At 42.0% G+C, this 16,177-nt stretch overlaps 1 protein-coding gene across 7 annotated transcripts in view; it reads right to left on the bottom strand.

Moving 5' to 3' along the window:
* Window positions 1-5,979: 5,979 nt before the first annotated feature.
* Window positions 5,980-16,177, bottom strand: part of ankrd11 (ankyrin repeat domain 11) — a 117,000-nt gene continuing 106,802 nt past the window's right edge. For 5 of the 7 annotated variants that reach the window (XM_010881554.4, XM_010881545.4, XM_013138329.4 and 2 more), the window contains 5 exons: window positions 8,832-16,141; window positions 8,560-8,658; window positions 8,082-8,249; window positions 7,852-7,944; window positions 5,980-7,741 (listed from right to left, as the gene is read on the bottom strand). In XM_010881554.4, coding sequence (XP_010879856.1) covers window positions 7,556-7,741; window positions 7,852-7,944; window positions 8,082-8,249; window positions 8,560-8,658; window positions 8,832-16,141 — 7,856 coding nt within the window. In that variant the 3' untranslated portion in view covers window positions 5,980-7,555. Of the gene's footprint in view, window positions 7,742-7,851; window positions 7,947-8,081; window positions 8,250-8,559; window positions 8,659-8,831; window positions 16,142-16,177 lie in introns of those variants that run through there. The other 2 variants (XM_010881562.4, XM_020053563.2) reach the window with 2 other exon arrangements.

The raw sequence follows: 16,177 nt of genomic DNA, 5'->3' as shown, positions 1-16,177 counted from the left end.
GGTCTTGTCACTCGATGTCACTTCCTAATCGACATTTCATTGGTGGGTTGCTACGAGACGTTCTCCAAGGTGGGCATCACCTGATAGTACTTCTAACATGTGCCTATTTCAGATCTTTACATTTATTAACTCCATTCAGACCCTCTTAATGAGGGGCGGCTTATGGATCAGTGTCATCAGCGTCTTGTGAGAAACGTTAAAGAAACGCTTCTGGGTCACGAAAATTAGGACATTTTCAAAATAAAAAAGCCAACGTATTACTTCAAAACTGACAAATTGAGTTTATTAATTGTTAAATAAAATGAAACTCTCAAAACATTGACAGCAGTTCAAATGTGATCATATTTAAGAGTAATTTAAATAAAAATGGGTATTAAAACACGTTCCAAGGGCAAAATTCAGACAATGCCAGTGACTACATATGGAATACATATCACCTCGTACCTCATAAACTATTGAATATTCCACAGCGAAAGCGATGTAGGAAATCTTCAGGAGAGTGTGTAGAGTAAGACAAACCTGTCTAATCATGGGGAATGGTGTGCTAAATCTAGCAACACAATATTTTCCACACCCTCTTTAGGCCCCTGCGCAAAACACAATAATAGACAGTACATGTACATATCCCTATACAGAAAAAAACTATTCTATACGCTGCAGTGAATGTATTGTAGGAAATGTTCAGGAGAGTGGATAGAGTAATTATATGCAAAAAAATCAAGGGGCACTGTGTATTTGCAATTGTTGCTCTAATGAGATCGTATTGCCTTCTCCATCTCCTTATTTAATTTGCAGTCTCCCTGCACTCCATCATCTCCTGCTCTGTCCCTATTATACCAGCCATTTAATGCAGGCCAGGAAAACCAACATTTCTGCTCTAGGATGTCTAGGTGTCTAGGATGTCTAGTGGGGGCACAAAATAAATGACCTTTGACATCATGGAAAATGAAGGTTAGGAGTAGTGGGAGAGGGGAGGTGGTGTTTCAGGGATTCAGGAAGAGTGGGAGCCTGGTTTCTTCCTGTTGCTAGAATGAGAGAAATGTTCAGGAGAGTGGATAGAGTAATTATACGCAAAGAAATCAAGGGGCACTGTGTATTTGCAATTTTGCTGGTATTCTACACCACCCATACCATTGGCCACAATGTAACTCAATGGATATGAATTACATATTGACTCATACAGAAAAAAACGTATTGTATTGTAGGAAATGCACTTTTTGTATAAGGCAATATGTATACATTGTGGCCAATGGTATGGGCGGAGTAAAATGCCAGCAACAATTGGAAATACACAGTGCCCCTTGATTTTTATGCATATCCTATCCACTCTCCTGAACATTTCCTACAATACATTTAAACAATATACACTAAGCAAAGTGGCTAAATAGATTCATTTAATATTATTAAAAGTCAAAATCCGAAAATCGAAATCTTGACGCTAATGGCTTATGATCAGGGCTCTGGAAGGCTACACCGGAAGTTTATTCATTTATATTGGAACGCAGCGGCTAGCGTTGCACATTGCGTTTCAGTTTGTATGCGGAATCCGCTTGGTAGACGTGGTTACAACGGGTGAAATGTACATTTCTGTTTCACACAAGCTTCGTCACGCAATTAAAAGTTTAGCTAACAGTAATTGCAGAATGAGCAATTGCCTGACGTTGGACAGAATAGTAAATTACATTGAATCGCGTAAAGGAGAAACATGTTTCTCGTCAACAAAGGCATAATCTCTTTGGTCTTACCATCCAAGGGTTCGAATTAGTTCCTCGCTATCAACAAAAAAGTTGGTTTAGGCCAATCATTCCCCCCCAAACGCCACAAAAAAGGTTTCAAGGATTATTTGTCAAATGCACCGAACAACACGGCGACATCCTGCACAATGAAATTATTGTGACATGGCACCCGTCACCTACGTAGTGAGAATTAAGAAAAAATATATATAAGCAGAAATATAGCCAAACAAAAAATAAAGCAATCATAACCCTGTACACTATAGCAACATTTTACAAAGAGTACTGTAAACTAGCAGCAATCTGGGTAGAAGTATTGAACATTATAGATATGGCAAGTATGGAAATAATATACATAACGTAAACTAGCAGGAATTTGGTAAAATTATAAAATATTACAGATGCATATGAGTGTAAAAAACTTGTGAATGGTGGCATTGCACTACAACTACATAGTGAGAATTAGGAAGAATAATATATATACAGCAGAATTATAGCAAAAGAAATAAACCAATAATATACATAACACTGATCACTAGCAGCTGTTTAAAAGAGTACAGTAAACTAGCAGCAATATTGGTAGTATTGTTGAATAATATAGATATGGCAAGTATGGCAACTATATACATAATGTAAACTAGCAGCAATTTTTTGAAAGACTAGGATGGGGAGTATGAACGGCATGGTAGAAGTATTGAATATAGATACATGAGTGTAATATGCTTACATGAATGCTACATGCAAAGGAATATTCTAATGGCCATTAAATGTACCTGAAAGGACATCAAAGCATCTGGAATGTTCGTGTGTGATCATTATGATCATGGATCAGAGCTGGTAGTTGAGGAGCCTGAGGGAAGATAACTGTTTTTGAGTCTGGAAGTGTGTGCCCCGATGCTCCGGTAGCGTCTACCAGACGGCAGCAGTGTGAACAGACCATAGCCTGGGTGGCTGTGATCTTTGATGATGTTCCGTGCTTTCCTCAGGCATCGTGTATGGTAGATGCCTTCCACGGAGAGAAGATGGCAGCCGATGACGCACTGCCATCTCCCTACTTTAAAGAGTAGTTGTCCAAAGCGAGGAATAAACCCCTGGATGGCGATTCGATGTAATTGAGTTTATATCAGTCAGTAGAACATTCAGCTAAACGATCGATAATATTTAGCTAAACACATATTAGTTGCGGGACTAACATGACACCCAGATGATGAATGCAATGAAGTTTCTGTTTTGTTGCTGTAGGTGTGTACACGAAGCACGTCATTAAATAAGCCTACAATGACGAGTAGTCATTACTACCTGGCCATTTTCCAAGTGTTAGTCCTCCTGCCCCTATAGCGGGTGATAGCCAGTGTTTCCACTAAAAATCTATTTCTCCTTAAACAGTTTTCCATTGGCTTCACTTGAACACTGGTGTCAGAGGCCCTAAATTGTTAGAAAGCACTACATTGACAACTGTTGATGTAAAAACGGTTTTATAAAATATGATTGATGGAATGGATCTACATGTGTTAAACATGTATACCAACCTTTATTCATTAACTTCCATTAGATACATGAAAATCAACTACCTATTTGGATAGTGTGCTGTGCATGATAATGCATAAGAACAAATAAAAAAGTCACAGGAAATATTTCAAAATTTTATTTACGAACATAATCTCTGAGGAACAACAGCAGTTCTCGCTCTCTGTACATGCAACTGTAGAAAATAACAATTTTGAATTTTTACTTATCAGTTTAGTCATTTTTCATTTTTAGTTTCTCGCTTTCATTTTTGCAGGAAAATCAACACAGCTAGAGGTGAAAGTACTGGATCTTTAACAGCACTGACAACAGCATCAACAAACCCTCCCCCCATAGCTGCTCCAACAATATGTACACAATTCAACTACATTGTACAAATAAAAAAAGTTACATCGTTACATCACCTGCAGCAAGTGGTTCTCGTTGCTGTTAGAACCCCACATTCTACGCAAGTTTAGACTAGTACAAAGAGGAGGGTGCAAAACGTCCTGGGATTTATTTACAGCTATGTACAATGTCTCTAACGCATTACAGGAGGGAAATTTACACAGCGGAGACCTTTCACTGAAACATACCACAGGTGTCAGAAAGATAATAAATAGGTTATTTCTCACCATTTAAAGAGTAGTTGTCCATGCTTTATTAGTCATTTTCCATTCTAAAGAAACAGCTACTGTCCGGTTCAATAAATGAGGAAACAAAAATAAAAGGCTTGAAATCATGATCCTATTATGTAAAATAGCAGTACGTATGCCGACTTATATTGTTAAAATAGTAGAGGTAACTTGTTGCCAACTGAGGAGATGTCACAGCGTAATGTTGAGCATAGCCACTGTGGGATGGGAGTAGGAGATGAGATGGGTGTTAGTTAAAATGTCCTCCTTAAAATGATTCTTTATTAATGTGTTTTAGGGAAAGGATTTTGACACGTAAAAGCGACACTGTTGTGTCTGGAGAAAAAGCGTGTGAAAAAGGCTAATTTGAATGGTTCAAACCATTGCTCGGTGCAGAATGTTTGCTGCAGCCTTAGAATGCCAGGTTTGGATTTAACAATAACTAGCCATCACAATTTCAAGCCTTTGTGGTTCAATAAATGATCAGAAATAGAAATAAAAAAGGCAGGCTCAAACCGTTAAGGTTAGAGACACATCCTAAACACACTTGATGCCTTGTAAACAATAGTGAGGGTGCCTGGGACAGTAATGGTGCTGTATACATTCTGCTTATAAGCAAAAGTGATTGACATGCCACTGGTGTTTTTATGCTTCATACAGAAAAAAGACCCAAGACAAAATCCAACATAACATACACTGATCTAAAACACACAAGGATTCGGTTTACACCCCTTCAACAGCTAAAAACAAACAATTAAAACATTTGAGGGCTTCAATCAAACTGTTGACATGTACATGACCCTGACTACTTGTGCTATGAAATGTCTGGGTATACTGCTTCAACTGACTCACGACCAGATCTCTCCCTTTCAAGCAACAACCACTCCACGTGACTAGACATCATTCACAGCTAGAATGAGAGTTTGTACATAATGTCAAATTATTACAATATTGCCGTTTAGGAGCAGATCAGAATGACATCCTGTGGGTTAGGTCAAAACTGTTTTTAAAATCAGGACCCACAAAAGAATAAGGACACTATGCAAGTCACTGCTGTTCAGTTCTTCAATTTGATAAAAAAAGCAAAGATCCTAATCATTTGAGAGTTTGTGTACTATGTTCTGTCAGTTTTTTGGTTCATTAAATTGAGGAGTTTAAAGTCTAATAACGTTCTTTACTCTTAGCATGGCAAATAACTGTGCACAGTAATGAGGAAAACCTACAGAATATGGGAAATCAAACAAAACACTAAAACCCCCAACAAATAATTACACCTACACTTGGTACACTTGAGAAGCTGAAGTCAAACAAAATGTGCATGTTTAATACCCCTGCCCAAAAAAATAAGCCTGACTCAAATGATGTAACCGCTTTTAGGGTGATTGGCAATCAAGGGATTGGTCACAAAATGGATTTCTCAAGAATGGGGGAAAGGGGGGGGGTAAATGTGATTTAAAAAGCAAATAAAAAATAATTAAGGGCATACTAGATAAATCAAGTTCTTACAAATCAATGAATAGCAATGTTACAGAGGGCTACGATTCTTACTTTGGCGCCACCCTTCGAGTTTCCAAAAAGCAGCACATCGTGCATCATAGAGAATTTGGAAGATATTACTCTCCTTAATTAAAGCAAGAACACGTTTTTAAAACCAGTACGGAATGTGGCCTGTCTTTACAAAATAAATGAAGATTTGAAACATTTATTTAATCTATTCATTGAAGTTGGTATACAGAAGAGATTCATGTTATCCTGTGTCCAGTAGAACCAGTGAGCTGTACATGATCCCTATGACAGTGACTTTCAAACTGGGAAGTAAAAGGAGTTCAAATAACAAGCTTGCTTTTATATCCCCTAATGTAGTTCTCAAACATCATGACTAACATTATTCATAAATACTCACAGATACAATCAATTACAATTAACGGGTGGAAGAAAAAACAAAAAAACAAAAAGGAAATCACACAATTATCCTAAATGAACGGGATGGTTTCCATGTTAGTGGCATTTCTTTCTTGATCAATCCAGATGTACCCTTGTTTGACTTGCCCAAAACGGAGTAAATTAAACTATTCACTGTAAAAAGGCATTTTCTTGGTTTTGATTTTTTTCAGATATAATTGTAATAAAGCAATGAATAATATATCTATTCTATTCCTTAAATAATTCAATAACCATTCTGCTACATCTGAGGACTATGGTTGTGGCCCTAAGTTGGGGCTCTGTTCAATACGGTGGGGTTTTCTACTACCTACAGTATGTATATTGTGGCGATTCCAACCCAGGTAAACTCATTTTGACCAAAGCTGGACAAAATCTATAGATGGGGACATTACAACGGTGCACTGGAGTCCTTAAATACTGACAACGTGTACACATTTTGGCCCATGGGTATGAGGGGGAAAGTGCTGCCCGAAAGTGAACTGTACATACAAAGATACTTTTTATTCATTTATTTTTTTTTACACTGAACAGAGTGATGTTACAGTACATAAGTTATTTACAACTGTGCAGTAATGTGTGGCAAAATAAATTATCTAGAAGGCAGCGAGAATACATTGGTTAACGAATATAAAAACTGTACATCATTTACGGAATACATTTTTTTTTCAGTTTTTTTTTTTCCCATTAAACTAATATTGGCTCTGTAGTGTTTCAAGTCACTTCTTTAGAAACAATGAAATGCCCAAGTAAAGAAATAGACAAAAAGAACAATATTCTCCTCGAAATAACCATCTGTTAAGTCTTGAATCTTTGAATCACAACATTCTTGTGTTATTCTTTTGTCCTGTGTTTTTCCTTTTGCAGTCAAATTTGCAGGCGAACAGTTGTGTGTATTCCACCTAGCTTGGCAGAGTGTCAGAGGCTGGTTCTTCCTTCAGCACCAGCCAGGGATGCTCCGGTTCATCCCCGCTGCTCTCTCAAGCCTCTGGCCCAGGTCCTTCGGTACTGACCCGCTGACACACTTGGCTGTACTCTGCTCCGGGGCAGACTGCTGGTTCTACCGGGTAGGTGGTGTTGACAGAAGGGACTGAGGCTCTCTGACTGACTGTGGCCTTATGGTCCCGACCAGAGAGACAGTGTCCACCCGGCCCTCCTGTCCTTTTAAACAGGGAGAGGCTGGAGGTCCCGCAGATGCCCCATAATGCACCACTACAACGCTTGTGGCCGCCTGTCTGGCTCTGCGCTGCTTTCTCCTCAAGGCTCACCTGGAGCTGTCTCTACTGTGGTAACTCATTCCCATAGATCAGGAGTGAACCAGAATGGTGGGAGGGCTCCTCTCCAGGGTTCCTTTGTTGTTTTATTTTACGGGGACCAAAAAATTCAGAAAAATATCTCTATATCTCCTCCCCTATTTTCTGTCCCAACATCAACCAAAGACAGGTGGTGTGGGAGTTTCAAAGCAAAGCCCCTTTGCTTTTCAGATTCTGAACAACAAAAGCATAAAAACTTGAGGGATGAAAGTGCAAGTTGTGTTTTTCCCCAGTAAAAAGATGCTTCCTCCTCTCATGGAAGGGAATCATTAGCAAGTTTTTTGTCTTTTACTTTTTCTATATAATATATAGGTTTTAGTCCTCAAACAAAGGAACATCCTCTTCAAACCGGCTAGCCCTTACCATACGTTCTGTTTGAAAGTGATGACATTTGACCTCTAACTCTTTGAATGAGTGCATGTTTCTGTCACGCGGGCAACAGCACAAAGTCATCATTGACATCAACCATTGGCACGTAGAAGGAGGGGACCTCGTTGACGCACAGAGATTTGTGTACAGCAGGATCCAGCTCCTGCACCTTCAGTTGCCACTCCATTCTCTGCACTGCATTCAGGGCCGCTGCCTCATGCTGCTGCCGCATTAACAGACATGTCTGATGGGAAAAGACAAGGTCAGTAAGAAAATAAATACATCTTTCAATAAGACACCAAACAAATGAGCCACACTTTAAATGTGTCACAGAAGTTGAAGTCATGTTGTCACCTTCATGCGGTCATATTTGTCATCCACATCCTGGATCCAGGAAATGAACTGCCGAGCATTGAAGCGATCTCTCACAGACTTGTTCTCATCACCCTGGTTTAAAGATGGTAATAGTTAAAGCATGCCGTAGATTTCAGTTAAGATTATATATAAAAAAATATAAGGAGAATTTGGAAGAGTTGACTAAACAAATCCCATGTCAAAGCTCCTGTTAGTAACTTTTTGCCCACCTTTTTTGCCACCCACAGACGCACCTGACTCTCGGTTGGCATGTTGTACACCTCAGAGTCCAATAACATCGTGCAGGCACTGAATGGAACAGCCTGATTGGCTATCGTCCTTGCCGCTCTGCAATGGACCCGCAGTACTTCTTGCTCACATGACACAATAAGCTTTTCCTAGAAGGAAAGATATATGAAGTCAATTCAATGAGATTGAGAGGGGTGACAGACTGAACTTTGAACTTTACTCCAGAATGTGAAATTTCACAGTACTCATTGAACAAAACAATGTGTTTTTTAACATCCACATAAAATATTTTCTTACTTACACATAAGAACCTTAGCATTTCTTAAGGCGAATACTAAATGCATTTCCATTACATAGTAGCTTGGAACATTCTTTAGAGGGCATTCAAAGTATCTCAGAAATGAGATTGATATGGACGGACTGTTAGATAGAAAGTAGATAGAGAGCCTCTGCACTTACCCGTTCAATGCTGTGCTGCAGTCTAAGCTTCCCTCTCACTGCTTCCTGCTGTCTGAACAGTTCCTTCAGGGGCTCCGACAATGATGGAGGTGGAGCAATCTGAAAAACCAGGGCGATGATGTTTGAAGTTATGAAACTAATCGCATCAGTTCAAAACACTTTCCATGTTATTGTAGTTTTAGGTGTCAACGTACAGGTCCTTAATGTTTATTGTACAGCAACAGCATCAATTAATCAACGGATGTGTAAACTTTAGGAGGGGAAGAACTCACCACTGGGATGTGCAGCTTGCTGAGAGGCTTTCCATCTAGCAGGTAGGAGCCTGTGTAGGTCACATACTCAGCATAGCATTGAGGGGCCTGTGGTGTTATGTAGCACAATATCTTCCTCTTCTCCTCAATCTTTTTCCTTATTTGCAAGTACTCGAAGTAGGGGTTGGAGCGGTCGCTGTGGTATGGTTCGATGTCGTCCAGCTTGATGGCGTTGACAATGACCGCCAGTGTCTGTTGGATCATCTCCCTGGTCTGCTGCATGGCCGTGTTGACTAGCTGAACCTGCACCTGTTGTTGCCCTGATTTGGGGAACTTCCTCTTGCGTGGATGCTGGGTCTGAGAGTCCTCTTCATCCACAGGCCGTCCTTTAGTTTTGCTGACCGCTACCGGCGGCGGAGGCAGGTGAGCTGGGGTGATGGCCGGTGAGGTGATCGTGGTGACATGCTCCTTTTCTTTCTCAAGAACAACAACAGGGACAAAGGTAGGGGCGTGGACCGTGGTGGTGGTTGTGGTTACGGCTACGCCTGTGGTGACCGGAGTAGGAGCAGGCGAGTGCATCGCACAGACAGGAGGTGTGGCGGTGGCTGTACTCTCCGCTACTATTCTACCACTTTGCTTCTTTATGGTGGTGGGAATGGCGGTGTTCTCCTGTTTCGCCAGCATCTGGGCCCTGTTTCTGGTCATTCTCTGTGGTATCTCCTCCACCTTCTTGGGAAGGTCAGTTGGCAATGTTGTCAGGGTGACTGTGAGCTTAGACGTTGTCTCAAGAGCCTCCGACACGTGGACTGTGCCAGATATTGTAACAGCAACTGGCAGAGGGACTGAAGGGAGTGGACTGCAAGTTGGCCCAGCAAAGGGATCCGATATCTGGACACTTTGTTCCGGTTTAACAGTTGTTAAGGAGTCCAGACATGGAGTGATTGCAACGGAAAAAGACTCTGTTAGTGACACCTGCCTGTGATGCTGAGTACTGCCTGTATCAGCTGAGAACATCATGTTTCCATCACTTTCATCAGTATCCTCATATGTGGCTCTGTTTTCAAAGACCTGTGGTTTTACAAAGTTAATTTCAGGGACATTCTGAGGTTCTGGCTCAAACTCCGGCTGGACAGTGTGTTTTGGTGAGGGCACAACCAAATCCTGCAAAGAATCATTGTGTGGCAGGACCACCGGAGGACATAGGGGCTTGGTCAGGATAGGCAGATCAACCTCCATAAGCTCTTCGTCCTCTATTGTTTCCATAGCAGGAGGTCTTAATTGTGGTGGATGCTTATGGCCATTTGGCTCTGTATCTCTGACATCTGGCACTGTCATTTCCTTGTCTGGAATGGAGGTCGGGAGGGAGAGTGAAGGGAGGTCGGGTATGGAGAAAGGGCCAAGATCCAGTTCGTCTACTGTAGCTGTGAAAGGGTCTGCCCAGGGCACCACTGGCTCATGGCTTACTGTTGGAGGCATATGGCTCTCAGCCGTAAAGCCATGGGAGTCCTGTCGGTTGTCTTGAACAGCACAAGGAGGCTCTGAGTCCATCTGGTGGTTATCCTCCAAGTTTGGCTTGCAGTCTGTGAAGAATGATTCTAATCTTGCGGAGGATGAGGTGGTTGTCAAGTAGTTTGTTTCCAATTCCATGGGTGTCATCTCAGGTCTTGCTGGAGAAATTGGAATGTCCTGCACAGCCTCTTTCTGCTCATCATAATCAGTGTCAGGTTCATATGGCCTGTAAGCGGCATATGGAGGGGTTACTGATGGATGGCCAGGTATGGCAGTAATGTGCTGCAAATCACTGTCTGAATGAGAGAAGGGGCTGGTTATCTTGGAGACAGCTGCCTCTATTTCCCCATAGGTCCTTTGAGGAGATTTCAATAGCATCTCTGAGTTCCAGCTTATGGTATGATCACTGGAGTTTTCCACCAGATTGGGGGGAGGATGTGGGGGAGTCAGCTGATGCACATCTGCAACACTCCTGTCTGGAGATTCAACCCAGCTCTTCCTCAAAGGCTCTTCGATCCTTGGAGAGAATGAGCAGACATCCCTTGTCGGCTCAGTCTCCTCAGCAACGTGAGTATCAAGATCTATTGGCTCCTCAACATCGCCGCCGTCGTCGTCATCGTCATCCTCCTCCTCCTCCTCTTCTTCTTCCTCCTCCTCCTCTTCCTCCTCTTCGTCGTCATCATCTTCCTCATCGTCATCGTCCTCCTCCTCCTCATCATCTTCCTCAACAACAGGAGGCAGATACTCACTGCCACTGACTGGGTCAGAGGGAACAAGACTTGGCTCACTTTGATGAGACTCAGAAAGGTCATCAATATCCAGGGGTGGAAGAGCTGCGGGTGCAGGGGTTGGAGGAGCAGCAATGTCCAGACACGGCTCCTGTGGGTCAGGTCTGTGGACGGGCGTTGAGGGCTTCATCAGGAAGTTATCGAACACACTCTCTGGAAGGTGTTCACTGGTCTCTGTGCCAGCCATAGCTGTGGTTGCGCCATCTGGTGCAGTATGGGCCGGTTCAAGCCTGGGAGACATCATTCTAATAGGTGAGAAGTAAGGAGGAGACAGGCAGTCAAGTCTCTCCACTGATCCAGCCTTGTCTTCTGGAGGCTGAGAGGCTGCCAAGTCAAACTCAGAAGCTTCTGGCAAACTTTGGTGTCGTACAGATTTGCCAGCTTCAGCTTTGAACTCATCTTCCAGGGGTCTTCGAACATCAGATGCAGATGATCGGCTGACAAGGGGCAGCTGGAGATTCTTAGCTGGAGTTAAACAAGTACCCTCTTGGAAGGTGTGTGATGAGTTGGAGTACCTGTCAAAGAAGGATGGTGAGCAGGCATTCATAGACATGGTCATGGCGGAAGAGTTCTGACAATCTAACCCATCAAACATTATATCAGGGTAATCCTCTGCACTGCAGGATGGAGTCCGTGGCGTCTGCATGACTTCTTCATAGCTGGGACAAGAGATGACAGATGTGGGGGTGGGAACACCTGTTGGCCTATTCTGATCCGGCCTTGGTGAGGCAGGGAGGTTCTCTTTCATCTGATGGCCTGCAAGCCAATCTTTAGAATTTGGAGTGTCAATGGGTTGTGACTTCCTTTCCGGAGACATAATTTGGGCTGGGAGACCAACATCTTTGAGCTTCTTCTCTTTCAATGCAGATTCTAAACTATTAGATTTTTTAGATGATAGGTCATTGCGATTTTTCTTCATATCTTCAGTGGACTTGGTTTTATCCCTAAGTTTAGGATCTCCAGATCTGTGTCTTAGTTTCTCCATCTGCTTCATCCTCTCCTTATGTTTCTTGTGACGTTCTTCAATCTCTTGGTCTTTTAAACCTAACATTTGACCAAAGCTAGTTAGTCTGAGATCTCCATCAACCAGAAGCTTTGCACGTGGACGATTGTCTTTTCGAATTGTGTCTTTAGTTTGAATTACTTTTTCATTTTCTTCTTTACCCTTGGACTTAACATGGTCTGTCCTATTGTCTTTGTCCAAAATGTCTCGGTTTCTTTCTTTTTTCATATCAAATTTGGGACTATCCTCTTTTGATCTGTCTTTCAAATTTGTCATTTGAGGACTCTCTTTCAATCCAGACTTGATATCTTCCTTGGAGTGTTTTAGTGTTCCAAAGCCATCTGTGTACTTGGGTTTTTCCTCTTTTACTTTATGTTTCTCTTTTTTCTTTTTGTCCTTAATCTTATCACTGATTACTGTACTCACTTTGTCTTTGTCAGCTTTTTTAGACATCTCCTTCTCAAATTCCAATGTCTTATCAAAATCATCTTCGTCACCCTTAGACCCGAATGGAAATGTGTAAGGGTCAGCTTCTAATGGCATGGGCTCCTTCTCGAAGGGCAGACTTTCTCTGCGTCCATAGGACTCTCTAATTTCCTCAGTCTTATCTCGTTTGTCCCCCTTCTCCTTCTTCACTTTCTCCTTCTCCTTGTCATGACTCTTTTTGGAAGATGATGAAGATGAATGCCGATGCCGCTCTTTCTCTCTAAACTTGTCTTGTGGGTTAGATATGGAGAGCGAGTCTCGTCTCTCCTCAGTAATGTCTGGCAGGCTGATGTTGGAGGAATCATAGCTGCTAAGCACAGGCTCATGACCCCGATCAGTGAAGCTGTCTGAGGATAACTCACTGTTCTTGTCATTGGAGTCATCCTTGTATTCATTCATGGCCTCTTCTTCCAGCTTCTCTAAGAGGGATTTTTCATTTTCCCCACTCCCTTTTGAAAGCTTTCTGTCCTTAACATGTTCTTTATCTTTATATTTAGCCTTGGCCTTTTCATCACTAGGTTCTCTCTTGTCCAACAGCTTCTGCTTGTTTTTCTTCTCTTGGTTTGAGTCCACAGACATTCGGTCTTTCCGTTCCTTGTGTTTCAGATCCACAGAATCCTTCTCTCTCTTATCTTTGTTGTGTTTCTCTAAGGAGCCCTTCCTCTCTTTCCCCATATCAAATGTGGTTTTGTCTTTCTTCTTGTGGTCTTTTTCTTTCTGTTTCTCTATTGTGTGTTTGGCTTCAGCAGGGTATTTCCTGGGTTTTTCTGTCAGAAAGTGATCAAGCTCATCCATGTCAGGTGTTGAGTCTTTCCGGTGAGAATCTGACAACCCAAGGGAATCACTTAACTTGGCCACACCCCCGTTATAGTTGTCTTCTTCATCCTCACTTTCATCTGTGAATATGTCTGCAATCTTGTACCATGTTTTCTCAGGTTTGACCTTGTCCGGTTTTCGCTCCTCTTTCTTTACCTCAAAGACATCTTTATCCCTGTCAGCATGTTTGTCCTGTGAAGCCTTTTCTTTCTTGTCCTTAGTTTGTTCTGAAGAAAGTTTCCTTTCTTTTTCTTTGCTGTGTGTGTCTTTATGTTTGTCTTTAGCCCCCTCCTTCTTGTCTTTAGTGCCTCTATCTGTGTCTTTTTCCTTCAAAGTTTTCTCAGCTGAGATCTTCTCAGTCTTCTCCTTATCCTGTTCTATGGACCGGTCTTTAGGCTTTTCCTTGTGTTTTTCAGTTTTGGTCTTCTCTCTCTTTTCCACAACATCTACCTTCCTATCTTTCTCTTTTCCAGAGTGGTTCCTCTCTCTAATTTCAGATGGTTTGCTGACAGTTTCAATTTCTTTGAAGAAGGCTTCACTCCCATAATCTTCTCTTATGGACTCCTGTTTGATTTTCAAGTCCTTTCTTTCTTTAGTGAACTCGTAGGAATCTTTCCTGTCTCTACCACTGTCTGTGGAGTCCTTCTCTTTCTTCTCTTTAAGATTATCTGCAGACTCCTTTCGCTTCTTCTCCTTTTCTACAGAGTGGCTGGAGTTCAATTTCTGTTTTTCAATCAAATCCTTTTTCTTGTCACAGATTTTCTCTGTAGTATCTTTTTCTTTCTTCTTGGAGGTAGGTTCTTTCTCTGATCGTTTGTCATTATAATCTAATTTCTTGTCTTTGACTTTGTTTTCCCTCCTCCGGTCTCTGCTCTCTATCTTTTCTGTCTCAACAATTAACTTTACAGTATTGTTTGCTTTATATTCTTTGTACTCCTTCACAGGAGGAGCATCCCAGCTGTCATCTCCATAGAGGTCAGAGTCAGAAGAAAGGTCCGAAGCCCATCGGTCATGGTGGTCATCTGAGGCACTAAGCTTTGTGTCTTCCAGGTTTAAAAAACGGTTATTAACATCATAGCCATCATAATCAGGCTCATCCTTCTGAACCTTTTCTTTCTTCGATTTTTCCTTATCCTCCCTGGTATTTTTCTCTTTATCAACCTTAATATGTTTTTCTTCTTTTTGCTCACTGCCCTTCCTATCTGGTTTAGACTTGTCCTTAGTCTTTTTCTTCTTCTCCTCTTTATGAGTCTTCTGTTGTTTCTCCTCCTTGGGCTTTTCCTTTTCCTTGAGGCTCCTTTCTTTTTCCATTTTCAAGGGCTTCTCCCTATCCTCCTTATTAGGTTTCTCTTTAGTGGACTCTTTTGTTTTCTTGGACTTCTCCTCCTTAGCCGTTCTTTGCACTTCTTTTGCAGAAGACCAGTCTCTGTCCTCAGATTTGGCCTTTGATAACCTGTCATCCTTTTTCGAATGCTCTTTTTCATGTTTCGACAGCTTGACCTTGCTTTCACTAAGGGACTCCGTGTCAACAATGAGTGACTTTTGCCTTGAATCATCAAAATCAAATGAGAAGCTTTTGACAAATTTCTCATTCATGTCTTGATTGAGCACTAAACTGGGAGCCTTTTCTTTCTCTTTCTCTTTGTTTTTGTGCTTGTGTTTTACTTTATGCTTTTTCAAAACCTTGCCATCTTTATCCGTTTTGGAGACCGTACTGTCTGTATTAGAGTTCTTGTGAAAGTCAGAGTTCTTTTTGTCTAGTGCATTGGTATGCACATTGTTTTTCTTCCTGTTATCCTGTACCTTCTTTTTCACTTGTTTTACCGACTCAACACTTGAATCAGCAGAAGAGTAGTCTGACTCACTAGAAAGCCTTGTTCTAACAGAGTCAGAAAGGGAACTAACATCTGACCATACAGGTGATGAAACGGTCTTCCAGCCGTCTGTCCTCCACTGTTTTGGATTATGCTCCAACAGTGAGGATGTAAGTTTCTGAGAACTCATGCTCCCATGAGACGAGGAGGAAGAGGATGCAGAGTGAGTACTGAATGCAGAGGATTCTTTTAAGCTCATGGTTGAGTCCTTTATACAGTTCGAGCTCTTCATAGAGCCTTTATCATCCTCGCTACCAATGTCCCCACAATCAGAGTCTGAAGTGCAGAATTTGTCATTGACTTTTCCAAATCTGACCTCCTTGCTGACATTATTTTTTGTCTCCTTCTTCCTCTTCTTCTTAACTTTAGTTTTCTCTTTCTGCTGCTTAGAGCTCAGAGTAGCAGATTCCCGGGTCTTGGTTGGTTGCGCCGGTTGCCGTGGTGTGGGCGTAGGTGTGAAACACAACGTTCTATCATCCTCATCTGAACTATTGCTGTCAGAGAGAATCCGACGAACAGTCTTCTTTGGTGTGAGCGAGTTGCTTTTGGAATAGGTTTTGACCACCTCCCCTTTCGGTGTTGGAATTAATCCACTAGCCTTAGTGGCACTGGGAGGATCCTTGCGGAACTCCTTCTTGAGCAAGTGCTTGTCGTCCACCGGAGGGACGCGCTCTTCCTCATCATCCTCGTCAAACTCATATTCGTCCTTGACGGGTGTGGTTGTTGTGGATAGGGGCTGATCAAGCCCCTTCTTCCCTTTCAGCTTCAAGCCCTTCTCAAACTCTGAGTCTGTGTTATTGCCATCAACAGAACTGGACGGGGCAAACGAGGGGGCATCTTCTTCCTCCGAGGATTCTGGGGGAAATAAAAGAGGACACAAAGTTAAATAAC

This window comes from Esox lucius, chromosome 2, assembly GCF_011004845.1.
Source record: "Esox lucius isolate fEsoLuc1 chromosome 2, fEsoLuc1.pri, whole genome shotgun sequence".
In the NCBI taxonomy this organism is placed as follows: Eukaryota; Metazoa; Chordata; class Actinopteri; order Esociformes; family Esocidae; genus Esox; species Esox lucius.
The sequence above is the reverse complement of the archived record's forward strand: the minus strand, read 5'-3'. Positions and strand labels throughout refer to the sequence as shown.